The following is an 18,339-nucleotide window of genomic DNA, read 5'->3' as shown; positions in this document are numbered from 1 at the left end:
TCTTGCACACGTTAAATATCGATTAAAGTGCTATTTTCTTTCAGCATTTAGACCGCCTCCGTCTAGTGGTAGAGCGTCCGGCGGTCGATCCCTGACCGCGTCATACCATAAGACATTAAAAGATGGTACTTGTTGTTACCCTGCCTGGCGCTCGGCATAAAGGGGCTAAAACAAGGACTGGTCGGCTCGGAATCAGTATACTGTGTCTGAGTGGGGTATTCATGTTAAACTGCGGCATGGTATCTCAGTGAGCTAGCACTATAAATCGGCATCAGTCCGGACTAGTACAAGCAGCCACACAAACACACACAAGTACATGCACGTCGCTATATAAGTGCAATAATCTTGGACGCGACGTTAAACCCCATTTTACCTCACCCCACCTTTCAACATTTATAATTTACAAATGTATTTCCTTCAATATAACACGAAGATATCGGGTGTGACACAAAAGTGCACTCCCAGCACGGTTATCAGCTGAATTACATTTTATCGTAATTGCGTAAAACAACAACAGAAATACCACATACACACACGACACATTTATGCCACGGTTGAATGAAAAAAATAAACTTCTTTATTTACATTAATTAGACGAAGGTTTGATTAATATTCGTAGCTATACATTCTGTTTCCTGTCCGGAAACATATATTTACACTCAACAACCAGCTAGACATGGGACAGTCTTTACACTGTGAACACGATCGGCTCTTTGCGGTTACGGAAAGTTGCGAGGTTGGCCGACTCATTCGTGACCAACTCGTGTTTTTCGGAAAGGGGCGAGTGGTGACGAATGCGAAAGACTGCGTAGCCGCTATTTCAAGGGAGACAACTCTTACAAACGCCATGGTGCCTACCAAGATCACTGGTTGCATAGTCAAAGATCTCCGTTTTCCAACTTCACTCGAGAAGGACGGATCGGACGCTGTGGTATAGTTTGGCATTTAACATAGTTCTATGAAAATATAAAATTATTTGCCAAGTATGAGCAGGAAATTACTTCTATATAATTCACATGGGGATATAGATTTCAACTCGGATTTGCACTGCCTGAATTTTCTTAACATAACAAACTTCAAACATTGTTCGTTGCGTGTTTATTCACTGACATATTTATTAAATGGTATGACAAACTCGTCTATTATGTTATCTTGTTTAATATCTATCTGGGACAAGGTCGCGTCTTAATCGTGAAGTATGACTGAGCATCTCTCACGCTGATTAGTCAAAGTCGGCGTATCTGTAGGGAGGGAGTGAGTGAGTGAGGTTTTACGCCGCTTTTTGCAATTATTCCAGCAATATCACGGCGGGGGACACCAGAAATGGGCTTCACACATTGTGCCCATGTCGGGAATCGAACCCGGGTCGTCGGCGTGACGAGCGAACGCTTTAACGGCTAGACTACCCGACCGCCCCGCGTATCTGTAAGTGCAAGGTGTAGTTCGAAGCAATCACGAAAATTCTTTAATTCATGCAATAAACCACGACTTCTCTCCATTCAATACGTCGGTTACAATTACAAATCTTAAAGTTTGATTTTAATCGAACAAATTACGATTTATAGTTCGAAAAGGAATCTGTCTTTGTGATATGAACATCCCTTGTATAAGATCAGAGGACCCATAATCCAAGCAAAGGAAATGCCTTATGCGCTAAACCTTTCTGTTTTTCCAATATTGAACCAGAACAAGGAGCCTGACTACAGTGCGGGGTACTGCATTCTGAAGACTGACTCAAGTCTTGAGGGGCATGGGTTCACCTTTACTTGTGGAAGGGGCACTGAAATAGGTAATGTAGCGACATGCTCCGGGGCATTGTGACGTAGTGGTTAACTATATGACATGGAGCATGAGTGAGTGAGTGAGTGACTTTGGTTTAACGCCGCTTTGAAAATTATTTCTGTTACGTCACGGTATGTCAGGAAGGAAAGTCCGAATGGTGCATATCGTAGACGTTTACCATTTAGTGAGACTAACGGGCAGTGGAGTGGTGCGGACAAATCAAAATTGATATTCAGGGCGAATCTGGGATTCTAGCACGCATAAGGGACGCAACTCTGCATAGCTATTCAGATAGTGTACGAATACAATATAGTGAGTGAGTGAGTTGGATTTAACGCCGCTTTTAACATTATTCCAGTTATATCGCGGCGTGTCAGCTTAATGTGGGAGGAAAGCCCGAAGTGATGCAGGTCTCAGACGTTTACCACTTCGGTGAAACCCACGAGCACGGGTATGGTGCTGACAAACCTAGAAACATAATCGGGGCGAACTTGGATTCGAACCCACAATCATAGGTGTCTGGCGTGTCCAAGGGACGCAACTCTGCACATCGAATCGCGGCGCCTTAGACGACTGGGCCACCCGTGCCCCCGAAAACAATACACATTTTAGTTACTGTTATACAGCTACTGAGTTGTATTTGATCCGAGTTCAATCACTTGGAGAAATATACATTTTAATTTCAAAATTGTAGAAGTCTGTAAATTTCAATTTCAATACGTACTGAATGTGAATTTGAAAAGCGAAACCTACATATATCCCAGCATGCACTTGTTCCAGTATGCACGGCCATCAAAGCATTGAGCAAACTGGTTGTTGGTCAAAAGCTGTCCGCCATCTTTGCCGACTTCGCCAGTTTCTGGAGGTCTTTGACGAGCGAGGACCAGATGCGATGGGTGAGGGAAGTGCTATGTGTGATTGAACTTGGATTCAGGTATATCAGGATGTGGGAGGAAAAAAATTAGGGATGCAGGATAACTGGGGAAATATTCATTTTGATAGCAACATTTCTTATACATTCTCTCTTGATCTGTGGGGATTCCGTGTCAGAATAGGCATGTCGTAAGAGCCGACTTGCTGAGATGGCTTTGTTGACCCTCCCATTTGGAAATCACATATGGAACCTAATAACATGAGTGAGTTTGTTTTCACGCCGCTCTTAGCAATATTCCAGTAATATCACGGAGGGGGACACCAGAAATGGGCTTCACACATAATACCCATAAGGGGAATAAAACCCGGGTCTTCTGCGTGACGAGCGAACGCTTTAACAACTAGGCTACCCCACCGCCCCAGCTACCATTGGAATTGATTCGTGTGTTTCAACTTTACGAATTCTTAATTGCAGTGATGTTTGCTTAATGACATGAAAACATAACACTTGTTTCGTTTAACATGAAATACTGAAATCTATTACTTTGATGAAACCATTCTATTTCTCCGAGTAAATATCCGAAATTTAGACATATATGTCCCTCCTCTTCAGCCCCCACTTTGAGGTCGAATAAAATTCAAAATATATCACGCACACAGATACACTTCACAGTTTTTTAAATAATGTGGGAAATTGCCTTTTCTGTGATATCATCCTCTTAAAATTAGGTACATCGTAAATGTATATATATAATTTTCAGAGGTCATTTTCAGTACTTTTGCATGGCCTAAAATGACAGTAAATGTATGTATGTATGTATGTATGTATGTATGTATGTATGTATGTATGTATGTACACAGTGTGTTACAATATCTCCTGTATATTATGATAAATATCCAAGCTCCTCAAAGTGACTGCCCGTTCGCAGAGCTCTTTATACTATCGCTGCCACCAGTGAAAGCTCCCGTCTGTGATGGATGGCCACTACCATGCTTGGAGTTGAACTCGCAACCGACTGACTGTTATATTTACAAACACGTGATGACTGTCGTGCCGCCGAATACTCCTTCTCCAGATATATTATTGTCTTTGTTTGTCAGTTTGAATTTTTGTTTCATTGCAATTATCACGTAAATGGTAAAGTAAGAATGTAAGGGGGAAGTTGGCTGATTTTCCGTTCGTCTGCGATCTCGAACCATTCTGATTGAACAAACAAAAGGTAAATTCATCTGGAAATCTGGTCAGTCGTTAACCTTTTTAAAATTCACTATGGTGCCATTCCCAAAGACATAAACAAAACATTCTTGTAATGACCGGTTCGACACTGGCGGCTGCGATGTTACAGAGAGTGAGTGAGTGAGTTGGGTTTAACGCCTCTTTAACAGTATTCCAGCTTAACGTGTCAGCTTAATATGGGAGGAAAGCCCGAAGTGATGCAGGTCTCAGACGTATACCACTTCGGTGAAACCCACGAGCACGGATATGGTGCTGACAAACCTAGAAACATAATCGAGGCGAACCGGGATTCGAACCCACAATCATAGATTTCTGGCGTGCCCAAGGGACGCCACTCTGCACAACGAATTGCGGCGCCCTAGACAGCTGAATGTGGATAAATATCCTGGACCCATGGTGACCAGTGCCGTAGGCAGCCGGGGGTCAGGGAGGGCAATTGCCCCCCTAGATTTTTTTATAGAAAACAGTTTTATTTGAATCAGGTTGGGGATTCACTAGGGTTTGAAGCTAATAAGAATGGAGAAATAATACTCTGAACAGTCGAGGATGATTAAAGTGTTTCACTTGCCACAGCTCGGTCCCGAGAAGGGGATCATGCACCTGGCTGTGGCGGCCATCACTAACGCTGTGTGGGATCTCTGGGGCAAGGTTGAAGGCAAGGTAAGGACTAGACTGGTTCCACTGTTAGTTTGCGCATCACGCAACAGGCTGCAGCCAGAAAGTGTGGTACAAACCTACACCAAAAACGCATGTAGCGACCAGAACTGCGTTAAACAGTCCACAATTTCGTAAAACCCCATTTACGGCGAATTACTTCCGGTTACCTCTAAGACATATGTCGACGTATATATTCGGAATGTGCGCATGTGTAGCGTCCTTAATTACGAATGTTAATAAACATGGAGACATGTCTACCCCTAAAACTTGTTTTTGGTGCGATAAACATAACATACTGCTCTCATGGCGAAAGCATTTTTACTTCACAAACCTACGAGAAATCGGCAACCTCTTGTCAGCGTATGTGCTGTGACAGCTCCCAGTCTGATGTAAGACCATAGCACTGATATTAGACCACAGAGCCGACATTAGACCATAGCGCCGATATTCGACCACAGCCCCGATACTGGACGACAGTTTCGATATGAGTCCAAGGGGTTGCTATCAAACCACATAACCGCTGATATGAGATCATTATGCCGATATAGATCATAGATCCTCCATTAGACCAAAATAGCGCTGATGTCATACCATAGCGGTGATTTTAAACCATATAGCCGACTTTAGACCATAGTGACGATATTTAAAGAAGATTTAGTGCCGATATTAGACCATATAGAGTTGATATTAGACCACAGCGCGGATTTTATACCATAGCGCCGATATTAGACCATAAAGCTGATATAAAATTATTATGCCGATATGAGGCCGTAGGGGTGATATTTTAACAATTATTGACCAGTCATTAGGGAAATATTATGTTATATGGACCTAAAAAACTGATGGCCGTGGTCAATATCAGTTTCTTGGGTCCATATCATATGTTATTGCTCGAATTCTGGTCAATAATTGTTTTATTACATAATTTTTAAAGACCCAAGAATATTTCAAATCAGAGACCAAAGACCAAATATCAACAATAATTGAATCGGATGTCACGTGAAGTCACAGGAGATAATGCACAACAAGCCTTGCGTTACGCTTTCTCTGATTGGCTGAACATATTTCTCTCCTGTGAGTCCTTTGGCTTAATCACGCAGGGCAATACCACTCTTGATCTCTGCATGGCAGGGTGCGTCTCAGGGCAATACCGTGTTTTGTGGAAGGTCATGTGACCCTTTCCCAACCAATGAAAATATAGATATGATTTGTAAATGTTATAATAGCGATTCAGCGAGGCAAAAGGACAATAAAGCTAATCGTCTTTTCACTGTAGATATATATGTTTACCTTTGCATTTTCACATTTGTGATTTGTTTGTTGTAATCCCTCTTTCTCATGTCTGTCTTTAGCCAGTTTGGAAGCTGCTTGTTGACATGGTAAGTGTTTTAATTTTAATATCCTGGTGACAATTTTGGCTCGCCTAAACTTTGAATTCCAGTGAGCATATGTCGTAGCGCACTGTCCGTTGTCCATTCGTCTGTAAGGCGCAAACGTTTTCATTATCGACGTTTCCTAAAAGTTTATAAAGCTGTATCTACTGTCTAGTGGATGGACCTGGTTCCGGCGGTGGTTCCATCCCCGACCGTGTCATACCAAAAGGCGGTAACAGATGGTACTTGTTGTTACCATGTCTGACAGTCGGCAATAAGGAGATAGAACAAGGACTGGTCGGATCGGAGTCATTGGGTATGGTATCTCATTGGGCTAGCACTATTAAACATGCAATAGTCCGGACCAGTACAAGCAGCCACTCACGACGCTATGCAAGTGCAATAATCTTGAATACGACGTTAATCCCCATTTCACCTCATCTATGCTGAAACCTTAGCTAGGATTATCCCAGCTACGGTCTCTGATTACACAAATCCGAGTTTTCATTACTGATCCATTCCTGCGTGTATCTTTATGAATGTGTGTGCAGTATGTATGTTGCATGAGAAAAATATATAAAGTTTTTTTTTATCCAGTTGCCATGTTTAACCTTCAAATACCCCCAATCTAGTTATACTGCCATTACGACCTCCCAATCTGAAACCTTGAATCTATAAATTGTGTATATGATCCTAGCAGTGATGGCTTTACTTATAACTCACAGAATTGTGATCACATTTGTCACATGAAGGCCGCGTCAGCCATGTTGGAAATTAACCATTTCTCCACATATAGTTGTGAGATATTCATGTGTTGTTGTTGTTGTTTTGATTCTGTCCTTTCTTTAGACACCAGAACAGTTGGTGAACACCATCGACTTTCGCTACATGTGAGTGATTACATGACCTTTAGGGCTAGCTGTTGTCACGTCAGACAACAAATGACATTAACTAAGCACGTCTTCACGTTAAACATCACGTCATCACACCGAAGTCTTAGCAACGTCTTGACGTTGAACAAGACGTCATCTACAACGACGTCAAAGCAATGTCTCCACGTTAAACATCACGTTATTCACACACACGTCTAAGCAACGTCTTCACGTTGAACATCACGTCATCTACAACGACGTTAAAGCAACGCCACCTGTGTAGTTTGTAGACGCCTAGGTCAAGAAGTCTATATTTCTAGACCATGGAACAACATCACAAGGGCTATCAAATATCTGATGATAACGTATCTACATCCACGTGATAATCCATCATAATGCTTAATGATAAGTGACCGCATACTAGCATCCATATACTAACGGGATCGGGTGGTCAGGCTCGTTGACTTGGTTGATGAATGTCATCGTATCCCAATTGCGTAGATCGAAGCTGTTGATGTCAATCACTGGATTGTCTGGTCGAGACTCGATTATTCATAGACCGCCGTCATATAGCTGGAATATTGCTGAGTACGGCGTTAAACAACAAGCAAACAAACAAACCAAGGCCCGTTCTCTTAAATAACCCGCTCCCAACCCGCGTGTGGATTCTGGGTTAGAATTGTTCCGCAGCAACCTGTGTTGGTCGTAAAAGATTACAAACTTTGTGACTTGGTTGATTGCCTGTCGTCTTAACCTGACAGTCTGGATCGTTGCTCAACATATCAATCAATTATGATAAGTGACCGCATACTAGCATCCATCTTCAGAGCGATAGTTATTGAAAAGAACAACTTTATTTTGTGAATGAGCGAGTATGTTCTTAACAACCTATTAGCAATATTCCAGAAATATCGCTGAGGAGGTACTAGAGTGAGTGAGAAACATAATCAGGGCGAACCGTGAATCGAACACACAATCATAGGTTTCTGGCGTGCCCAAGGGACGCAACTCTGCACAGCGAATTTCGGCGCCTGAGACGACTGGGCCCCCCGTGTGCCCCCGGAGGGACTAGAAATGGGCTTCACACACTGTAGGGAAACAAATCCGGACATTCGGATGACGAAAGAACGCTTTAACTCTCAGGCAGAACATCGCCCCAAAACATTTCTTCATAAAAAACTTATTTTGGTGAAAATCTGGTTTCCGGTTCCGTTGCAGCCGACTCGTGAAGATCCGGGGTAGAATAAGTCTTCAGCAACCCATGCTTGCCGTAACAGGCGACTATGCTTGTAGTAACAGGCGTGGATCGATGCTCATGATATTAATCACTGGATTGTCTGGTCCAGGCTCGATTATATACAGACCACTGTCATATAGCTGGAATATTGCAGAGTGCGGCGTTAAACAACAAACCAGCCAACCAGCCGTTACAGCCGAAAATAGTATTTACATTATATACTGACCTACCAAAGAAACCAAACAATACAGTTTGGTAAATATATGAAGAATTACCCATATTCAAGAGATATTAGATTGGTTCGATTCACAATCAAACATACTAATGTGTTGTGTGAACCGACGTTCGTGAACGCATCAAATGTGACGTCATAGATCCATGACTCGAGATGCATCATTTGCCTCGTGCAGGATCAGCGTGTAAAGTTTGGACTTCACGTGTAGCATATCGTGATAAGAATAAAGACACGCCGTGGTAACAGTTGACTGATTGTTAGTTTAGCCATTAAGTGATACACATTGGAAACACCTCTTCTTAACGTACATACTTCTCTATATGTTTCTATGGTTCGCGTTTCTTTTGGCGGTGAGTATATATAGGTTTGTGGATTGCTGCTGTTTCAGGTCGGACGGCTTGCCAAAGGAAGAGGCTCTTGGTAAGTGAGTGAGTGATTGAGCGAGTGTGGCGGTGAGTGAGTGAGTGGATGAGTGGAAGACCTTTTACTACAATATCTCTCTACTGGAAGATCTGAGCACACCTCCAGAGGCAATATCGTAAGAATCAGATCTTTAACTCCGATCGGATATCCCTCTGTTGGATCTGAGCACACCTCAATGGGAGGTCGCATCAGGGGAACTTTCTTCTCTGCAATTCAGCGTTTCGGCTTCGAACTTCTCGGTACGAGTGAGTGAAGCTTTCAAAGAAGCCATGAACACGAAAATAATCGAATAATTCCGAATGCAATGAAAATATAGCTGCGCTTTTATAACGTTGTGAATAATTTATACAAATTATCGTTTTTAGTACCATTATACCTACACTCTAAAGGATGTCCTGTCGAGGGTATGATTGTGTTCTGTGACAGTTTTTTTGTCACTAAGCTCGAAACTGATGAATCGATAAAGCCAAATCGTCTAAGAAAGCTGACATCTGATTGGATCAAGGATCAGGCAACCTTCACTTTGATTGGTCGGTCAAAAAAAAAGACAGATGTGCGTGTCTGAATGCTTCCCTCAAACGTCCTGATAAATTCAGAAGCCGCGACGCTGATTGGCTAGTTAGGAAATTCACCTGACGTGACCTTCAAAGAGGTATCATATTTGAGAGAAAGCTCTGATTTCAGTGACGTTAGAGCGGGACGATACCGTTCGTATTAACGGAGTTTCACTGTTATCCCCATGATAGTTTCAGTGTATCTGTGACTAGGTCTCTGGTGAACAACTTGTCATATTAAAAGCGCCTCTTTATACCGGCAAACACCAGAAACATGTGGCATGATGATGATGATGATGATGATGATGATGATGATGAAGATGATGATGTTCGATGTGTAAGTAATTTCTGGTTCGTCCTCTGTTGCAGCACTTCTGCAGCGTATGGAGCCGGGAAAACAGGAAAGAGGTATGTCTATAATGTCGCTACTACCAATGCCCATGACCCCTGACGATCCGGTTAGAAAAGGTCTTCAGCAACCCATTGCTTGTCTTAACAGGCGACTATGCTTGTCGTAAGAAGCGACTAACGGGATCGGGTGGTTAGGCTCTTTGACTTGGTTGATGAATGTCATCGTATCCCAATTGCGTAGATCGATGCTGTTGATGTCAATCACTGGATTGTCTGGTCCAGACTCAATTATTTATGGACCGCCGTCATATAGCTGGAATATTGCTGACTATGGCGTTAAACAACAAGCAAACAAACAAACCAAGGCCCATATTTTAAATAGCCCTCGTGTGGAGTCTGGGTTAGAATAGTTCCGCAGCAACCTGTGTTGGTCGTGAAAGATTACAAACTTTGTGACTTGGTTGATTGCCTGTCGTCTTAACCCGACAATGTGGATCGTTGCTCACAATATCAATCACTGGATTGTCTGGTTCAGACTGGATTATTTACAGGCCGGGGTCATATAGCTGGAATACTGTAGTGTGCGGCGCTAAACAACAAACAAACAAAAATAGACATAAACATCGTATGAGGAGTAACATGTACTGAAAGGGACAATTCTTTCACACCCATTTTCATTCTTGAATTAAATGTTGTAATAGATGCCATATGAATGTTTAAATTCAGACATTGTCTCTGCTTTATAAGGATAACCTGTTAGAAGGATTTATATCATAGAATAACGTTAAGCGGAGTAAAAAGAGTGGTGTGACTGCCATTTTCCCCAAGTCAAGTCCGCCTTTAAGGACAGATCTCGCGCAACGTTTTATTCATCTGCGCAACAGAATTCGTTTTCACAGGAATTTAACAACTTCCGGTGTTCGACTACGATGTTCCAAAACTTAACAAAGAGTTAACTTCACCCTGATACTATCGACACATTCTTCCTATTGACAGAAATTGTTCAGTTGCCTCAAAATGCCGTTCAATGTCCTATTTCACGACACTGACAAATTTCGTAATGGCGGAAAATTTAAAATGGTGTGTCCCTTGTAGAAATGATGTTGGACGTATCAATGGGATTAGGGGCCAAATGGGGATCTGCTTGCTTACCTTTACAGAACGCAACATCCTCCGGAACGGCTTGCCCTGCTACATCACCTCCTTCGGCTGGCTCGGCTACGACGACGACAAGATAAGGAGAGTAAGCGTTCTTTCGTCGTTTTTGATGACGCTCGGGGCTTTATTAAGGAAGAATTAAAGAAAATATCCATGTTCAATTACCAGCATGCGCCTGTATTTTTCATGAATTCCTCAAGCGGGGATTAGTCATCATTAGCAAGGGCGTTAATTGACAATAAAGGTCTGGAATTTCCAGGCTCAATCGTAGCGCCCCCAGTGGCTATTACGACTTATGTCCCTTCTATGTTCCTCTTTTCGACCAATCCGATTCCATCTCTCATATCACTTGCATTTGCTTAAAAAAAAATGGCGGCGCCCAGTCAAGACGATCTGATCCCTAATCAAGATCGATATTGTAATAAAACGAGTCTTACTTCGCGAACAACATCAAATCACTTTAGCACCTTGATAAAAAACATGAAAAAATTAGCAAAATATTCCCCTACGCCCAGTTGACGGTACACATGCTTCGCAAATCCTGCAGTCGACCGAAATCTGCAAGTTGAATCCATGTTGTTTACGAACCGGATGTCTAGTCCGTTACGCGATTTTGATTGGACTATGCATCGACTCGTTAGTCCAGCCAAAATGTAACTCCGGAATTTCCGCCTCGTTCGGCAAGGGTGTAAACTAGACTTTTATAGTCAGTTGACGCCCCTTGCCTTGGGAAGGTGATAGGGAACCGTGGCCTAGTAGTTAGAGCGTCTGCACGGAGGGTGGAAAGTCGGTGGTTGGATCATTGGCCGCGTCATACATACATACATGAACAGATATTATTTGTTGTTACTCCGCCATTGAAGGGATAAAACAAGGGCTGGTCGATTCTTGAGTCTGTCCACTCTGTTTGAATAGGGTATTCATGTTAAAACTGCGACTTTGTATCTCAGTGGGCTAGCAATTTAAAACGGATTATTAGTTCAGACTAATACAAGCAGCCCCAACCCCCATTCCCCTTTAACTGATAGATTTACATTAGAGATTACAGACAATTCAAATTGATACCACGACGATAATCTTTGTTTGTAGCGCTGTAGAGAAGTCATGGCGAAAGGATTTACAAGGTAAAACGAACTGACGCAAATACATTTGATGGAACCGATCTAATATGTTTGATGTTGGTCCATGCATACTGCACAAATTGGCTTTCAGGGAAGGGTGAGTAAGTTGTGTCTAACGCCGCTTTGAACAGTATTTCAGTGATGCGTCAGTTTATTAGACTGACGTGTGAGAAGATTCCGTTCACCATTTTGGGGACACCAACGAGAACGTGAATAGTAATGAAAATCCAAGAGTCAGTGTTAGGTCGAATCTGGGATTCGAACCAACAACCATGGTATCCTAACACACCTAAGGGACGCAATTGAGGCGCCTACGGCCTACGGTCCCCTCGCTCATCTTTCGAGGGTGAGTTCAAGAATGACATGCACAATCGTTATAACGCTCGTATAATATGAAAGTCTCGACTATTCATTAAATTCTGGGTTGAAAGTTGAGACAGTAAGTAAAGAGTATTCTCCCCTGTTTGTTCCTCAGATTCAAGGCCAAGGTCGGAGGAACGTTGGAAGACGACGTTCGACGTCTCGCCATTATCAGGGAGGAGATTGGTCCAGACGCCCTACTGGTGAGAGCCTTTCAGACGTGAAGCCTTTCACGTGATGAGTCACACATATGTCCATGACGCATCCGTGAGTGAGTTGGGTTTAACGCCCTTTGAACAATATTCCAGTTTCATCACAGCATGTCAGCTTGATGTGGGAAAAGCCAGAAGTGATGCAGGCCTCAGACGTTTAGCACCTCGGTGAAACCCACGAGCACGGGTATGGTGCTGAGAAACATAATTTGGGCGAACCTGGCTTCGAACCCACGATCATAGGGTTCCGGCGTCCCCAAGGGACGCAACTCTGCACAGCTATTTCCATCGCCTTAGACAATTGGACCACCCCTGGCCACTCTTACGCATCAGCAGACTTGCATCAAACAAAATACAAAAGACACGATCCACGAACCTTCTTGTGATCTCAGAATGCTTAAAATTTCTACAATTTAACCTATTTACGTAACGTTTCCATATTAATCTACCTCAAATGTACGGTATTGTATCGAAAGTAAACTTAAATACGAATTCCAGATCGAAAACGAAAACGGGTTCTCAGTTTTGGAAACCAATATGGCGGCCCCTCGAAACCACAACCGATTTTTCGTTTCAAGTCTTGAATTCTTATACGTGTCCATAATCTATACTTCCTGTGTTTATTTCTCCAGTACGTTGATGCCAACCAGAAGTGGGAGGTACAGGAGGCCATTGATTGGATGAAGCAGCTCGCTCAGTTCAACCTCACCTGGATCGAGGAGCCCACCAGCCCTGACGATATCCTAGGTCATGCTGAGATTGCTCGGGTTAGTTTCACAAGCTGGGATATACATACACAGGGGGCGGTGGGTTAGCCTTGTGGTTAAAGCGTTGGCTCGTCACGCCAAAGACCCGGGTTTGATTCCCCACATGGGTACAATGTGTGAAGCCTCCTGTCCAGTGTCTCGCTTATCTTCACAGAAACCCACAACAGGGGCGATGGAAAACACACCTAATGCACCATATAAACTTAATAAACCCTCAGATTAGAGGTATTGCTTATCTCCACAAAAACGCGCCAGGAGCGATGGAAAAGACCACCGATACTTAATATACCCTCAGATTAGAGGTTTCGCATATCTCCACAGAAACTTGGGCTAGAGGCGATCAAAAGCACCCCTAATGCACCATAGCTTACATAAATAGGAGGTCTCAAGTATCTCCCCGGTATCCCGGACCAGGAGAGATGGCAAACCCCTCTATACACCGTGGAATGACTAGACCCTCAAATAAGAGGTGAACCATTTGCTTCCCCAGTATTCCGGACCAGGAGCTATGGCAAACATCCCTGTACACCGTGGACTGAATAAACCCTCAGATAAGAGGTGAACCATTTGCTACCCCAATAATGCGGGCCAGGAGCAATGACAAACACTCCTGTACACCGTGGACTAAATAAACCCTCGGAAAAGAGGTGAACCAATTGCTTCTCCAATACTCAGGGCCAAGACCCGTGTACACTGTGGACTGAGTAAACCCTCAGATAAGAGGTGAAACCATTTGCTGTCAATCAGCTATTTTGGTCCACAATGTTGTCATAATAAACGCGAATCCATATTCACTAAAACTGTTTCTCTTTTAACCAGTTTGAATTGCTTGTATCGTTACAAACCGGGGGGGGGGGGGGGCCGGCACGAGTGGCCTAGTCGTCTAAGGCGGCGCAGTTCGCACGCCAGAAACGTATGATTGTGGGTTCGACTCCCGGTTCGCCCGGATTATGTTTCTAGGTTTGTCAGCACCATACACGTGCTCGTGGTTTCACTGAAGTGGTAAACGTCTAAGACCTGCATCACTTCGGGCTTTCCTCCCACATTAAGCTGACACGCCGTGATGTAACTGGAATACTGTTAAAAGCGGCGTTAAACCCAACTCACTCACTCACTACAAACTGGTATACAAATTCCTTTTCCAATTCGCCTGTCTCGCTTTTCCTCACACAGGCGCTGAACCCCCTGGGAATGGGCGTGGCAACCGGGGAGCACTGCCAGAACAGGGTCATGTTCAAACAGTTCCTCAAGGCCAAGGCTCTCCAGTTCTGTCAGATTGACGCATGTCGTCTTGGGGGAGTCAGCGAGAACGTGGCCGTCATCCTCATGGCCAAGAAGTTTGGAGGCAGGTTGCGTGCTAAAGGGACAATGATTGTCGTAAGAGGCGACTCGCTGACTTGTTTAATTCTTTCATCGTATCCCAATTGCGTAGATCGATGCTCATGATGTCAGTCCCTGGATTGTATGGTCCTGACTCGATTATTTACAGGCCGCCGTCACATAGCTGGAATACTGCGGCTCCAAACAACAAACAACCAGTCTAATCTGGTTATGTGTATGTGAATCAATGCCGTTTCGTCTTATCCCCCAGACCGCCTCCGTGGTCTAGTGGTAGAGCGTCCGCCCGAAGAGCGGAAGGTCCGGGGTTCGATCCCCGGCCGCGTCATACCAAAAGATGTTAAAAGATGGTACTTGTTGTTATCCTGTCTGGCGCTCGGCATTAAGGGGCTAAAACAAGGACTGGTCGGCTCGGAGTCAGTATACTGTGCCTGAGTGGGGTATTCATGTTAAACTGCGGCATGGTATCTCAGTGGGCTAGCACTATAAATCAGCATCAGTCCGGACTAGTACAAGCAGCCACACAAACACACACACACGTACATGCACGTCGCTATATAAGTGCAATAATCTTGGACGCGACGTTAAACCCCATCCCCCAGAAATCCCGGTATGCCCCTACACGGGTGGGATGGGGATGTGTGAGTTATTTCTATTTCGTCTTCTCCCCCAGAAATACCGATTTGCCCCCACGCGGGTGGGGTGGGGATGTGTGAGTTATTTCTATTTCGTCTTCTCCCCCAGAAATACCGGTTTGCCCCCACGCGGGTGGGGTGGGGATGTGTGAGCTGGTACAGCACCTGTCTGTGTTCGACTACATCTGTGTCTCAGGGACGTTCGAATCCAGGTATTTCCGAACCCAGTCCACTGGTTGTCAAGTCTCGGTTATGTACTCAAGAAATGTCAGCTAAAATATATGCTGGATATAAAACAGCCTTGGTATACTTGGTATTTCTCTGAATAAATTGTGGTAAAATAACATAGCCCCTTACATGTTTTATAACCCAGAATATATTTACGTCACCCTTTTCGGTTGATTAAAACCTCTAATAATTTATACCTTAATTTTCCAGTTACAACTTTTGTTAAGAATTGACCTTCACTTTGTGTGAGTTCATTGGAGTATGAATCTTCATAGAGTGAGGGCCAAACTGTATGAACGTCGGAGCTTGGTCATGTGACCGACCTTTCGTCCCATTTAAAAGCCGTATATCGTGTAAACTTCAAATTAAAAAATTATTAAATATTGAATGCTGATATTTATTAGACAGCTGCCTTGTATTAGCCTTGTCCAAACAACAGTCTACAAGTACTTGAGACCGTCTGCTTTGTCAAGTTGTAGAGCGGAAGGTCGGGATTCGAATCCCGGCCACGTCATACCAAAAGACGTTAAAAGATGGTACTTCTTGTTACCCTACCTGGCGCTCGTATGTTGTTGTATGTTTCAGATGGACGGAGTATTCCGAGCACCTGCACGACCATATGGTGCACCCTGTGCAGGTGCGAGACTGCAGGTACACAGTTCCGCAGGTTAGTAACATGCTGGACATGTTTGTGTTTGTTTTCTAGCTGTATGGCGGCGTTCTGTAAATAATCGTTTTGGAGCAGAAAATCCAATGATGACATCATGAGCATCTATCTACGCAGTTGACATATGATGACATTATATCAACCACGTCAGCGAGCTTGACCACCCGATCCTGTCAGTCTCCTCTTACGACAAACATAGTCACCGTTTACGGCAAGCATGTGTTGCTGAAGACCAAGTCTGACCCGGATCTTCACGGGTCTATTAATTCCAGCTATGTGCCAGCGGTCTGAAAATAATCGACCCGGGTTCGATTCCCCACATAAGTACAATGTTTCGAGCCCATTTCTGGTGTACCCTGTCACGACATTGCTGGAATGTTGCTAAAAGCGGCGTAAAACCATACCCACTCGTAACCCACTAGATTGAATGCACTACGATCGAGACTTGATTATTTACAGACCACCATGTGTGCTGCGTTAAACGATATTCGCTCACTCCTGCAGATTGAGTGAGTGAGTATGGTTTTACACCACTTTTTGTAATGGTCCCGCAATATATTGTGAATTACGACTCAAAGACTGTGTCCATCCTTTTGTTCAGAGTCCCGGCTACAGCTCTGAGGTGAAGGCCTCGACGCTTGAGGACTACGCGTTCCCCGGGGGTCGGGTCTGGAGGAAGCTCATCGCGGAAGGCACCCACGAGGGTTGATAGGGAACTCCGGGGACGGGGCTAGACTGGAACCTGTCTCTGTTTCAAAACAAATTGAGAAATTAATTACATTATAGCCTATATTACATTTTATTATTGATAAGAGATTTGTCAAGTCTAGAGTTGGGGTGTGTTGCGGATGTAATACAGTAAAGTACGATTATAACGAACTCAAATGGACCACTAATGTTATATCAGCCAGTTCGTTATAAACGTAGTTTACTGTATGGGCTTATTGAACTCAGAAAGAACTAATTGGGGAGTAGCTGAAAATGGACCAGGCTTGAGATATTGGTCATATCTGGCTTAGAATCTCTCAGTGCAGTCAAATGGGTGCATGTTAATTATCCACATTCTATTACTCAAGACATAAACCTATACAAGTGATGGTTGGATCGTTGATAACCTTAATCAGTTGGAGGACGTAATGTGAGTACCACCTTTGGGCGCTGTGGTGAACATAATTAAAGGTAGCCATTGATCGATATCTAAGGACTTAAGATCACGCATAACATGTGACCTAAATACGCCAAATAATGTAAGCCTCGTTTTCGGATTAAGTAGCAATTGGAATGAACACTCGATGACTACCTTGACTGATATACTGATGGAAACAAATTAAGCTGACACGCCATGATATTACTGAAATAATGTTCAACGCGGGGTAAAACCCAACTCTCACACTAAACACGCATACGGTATGTCAAGTCAAACAAGTGCTACCGTTTCTATCAGGTACTTGTTTCTTTCCAGTATGCATGCGGTAATTGAATGTTTTTTTCTGTTCTTGGAATGAGCCATGTTTTCAGACAATAAAGTCATATAAGCACAAGTGAATTTCAGAATTTTGTTGGACTGATTGTTGTGGTTACAGATGGGACTCCGTACAAAGAGATGTTTTCAACTGATTAACCAGAACAAAACGTTATAGAGTTCTAAAGCCATGATCAACACGTGGACATTAATGTTCATGTCATCACCAGTACTAAACACCATATATACCCGTGAAGATCCGGGGTCGAATGTCTTCAGCAACCCATGCTTGCCGTAACCGGCGACTATGCTTGTTAGAGGCGACTAACGGAATGGGGTGGCTAGGCTCGCTGACTTAGTTGATAAAAATACGTACATTTACATTTACAAAAATACGTTGATATATTTATGAAAAAGGTATCATACGAAAAAAATATATGATAGAATTTGACTCAAAGTTACTCAATATTGCAACATAATGAAAAACACCTAGAGTTCAAGTAGTCGCAATTCTCGCACTTGAACTGAAACACCGTTCAGGGTAGCTTCGAACCAAACTCGTGATAAGCCAGACAGGAACTTATTTGCTTGTCCGCGACTATGGTGGATCTCTCGTGTCCGTTATCGAGACCTAGTACAGTACAGGTCCTCGTATCCTCAATTGTCCAGGTTATTTTATCGCTCACTTTTTCTTTTTATTGACATTTCGTTCATATGCATGTTAGGTTAAATTTTAAGGGGAACCAAAACTCCAACTTTGAAAGTATTGAAATATGGATCGGCTTTTTTGTCGCGGG

General features: G+C 43.4%; 1 protein-coding gene across 1 annotated transcript; it reads left to right on the top strand.

The window, feature by feature from the left end:
- Positions 1-847: 847 nt before the first annotated feature.
- Positions 848-16,789, top strand: LOC139478549 (mitochondrial enolase superfamily member 1-like). Its single transcript, XM_071261053.1, has 16 exons — positions 848-931; positions 1,687-1,789; positions 2,563-2,678; positions 4,466-4,552; positions 5,902-5,928; positions 6,772-6,812; positions 8,655-8,686; positions 9,613-9,651; positions 10,755-10,837; positions 11,842-11,876; positions 12,349-12,436; positions 13,078-13,212; positions 14,386-14,557; positions 15,295-15,397; positions 15,999-16,080; positions 16,682-16,789. Exons 1-16 carry the CDS (start codon positions 848-850, stop codon positions 16,787-16,789), a joined length of 1,335 nt encoding a protein of 444 aa, XP_071117154.1.
- The last annotated feature ends 1,550 nt before the right edge of the window (positions 16,790-18,339 follow it).

Source organism: Haliotis cracherodii, unplaced genomic scaffold (genome assembly GCF_022045235.1).
Source record: "Haliotis cracherodii isolate W230 unplaced genomic scaffold, xgHalCrac1.p SCAF_4, whole genome shotgun sequence".
Lineage (NCBI taxonomy): Eukaryota > Metazoa > Mollusca > Gastropoda > Lepetellida > Haliotidae > Haliotis > Haliotis cracherodii.
This window is presented reverse-complemented; position numbering and strand designations above follow the sequence as displayed.

Bases quoted from the DNA above. Each gene is read 5' to 3' on its own strand.
- LOC139478549 (XM_071261053.1), top strand. From the start codon at position 848: ATGGTGCCTACCAAGATCACTGGTTGCATAGTCAAAGATCTCCGTTTT. The intron at 5,929-6,771 runs GTAAGTGTTTTA...TCCTTTCTTTAG, and splicing joins GGAAGCTGCTTGTTGACATG to ACACCAGAACAGTTGGTGAA. The intron at 8,687-9,612 runs GTAAGTGAGTGA...CCTCTGTTGCAG, and splicing joins GCCAAAGGAAGAGGCTCTTG to CACTTCTGCAGCGTATGGAG.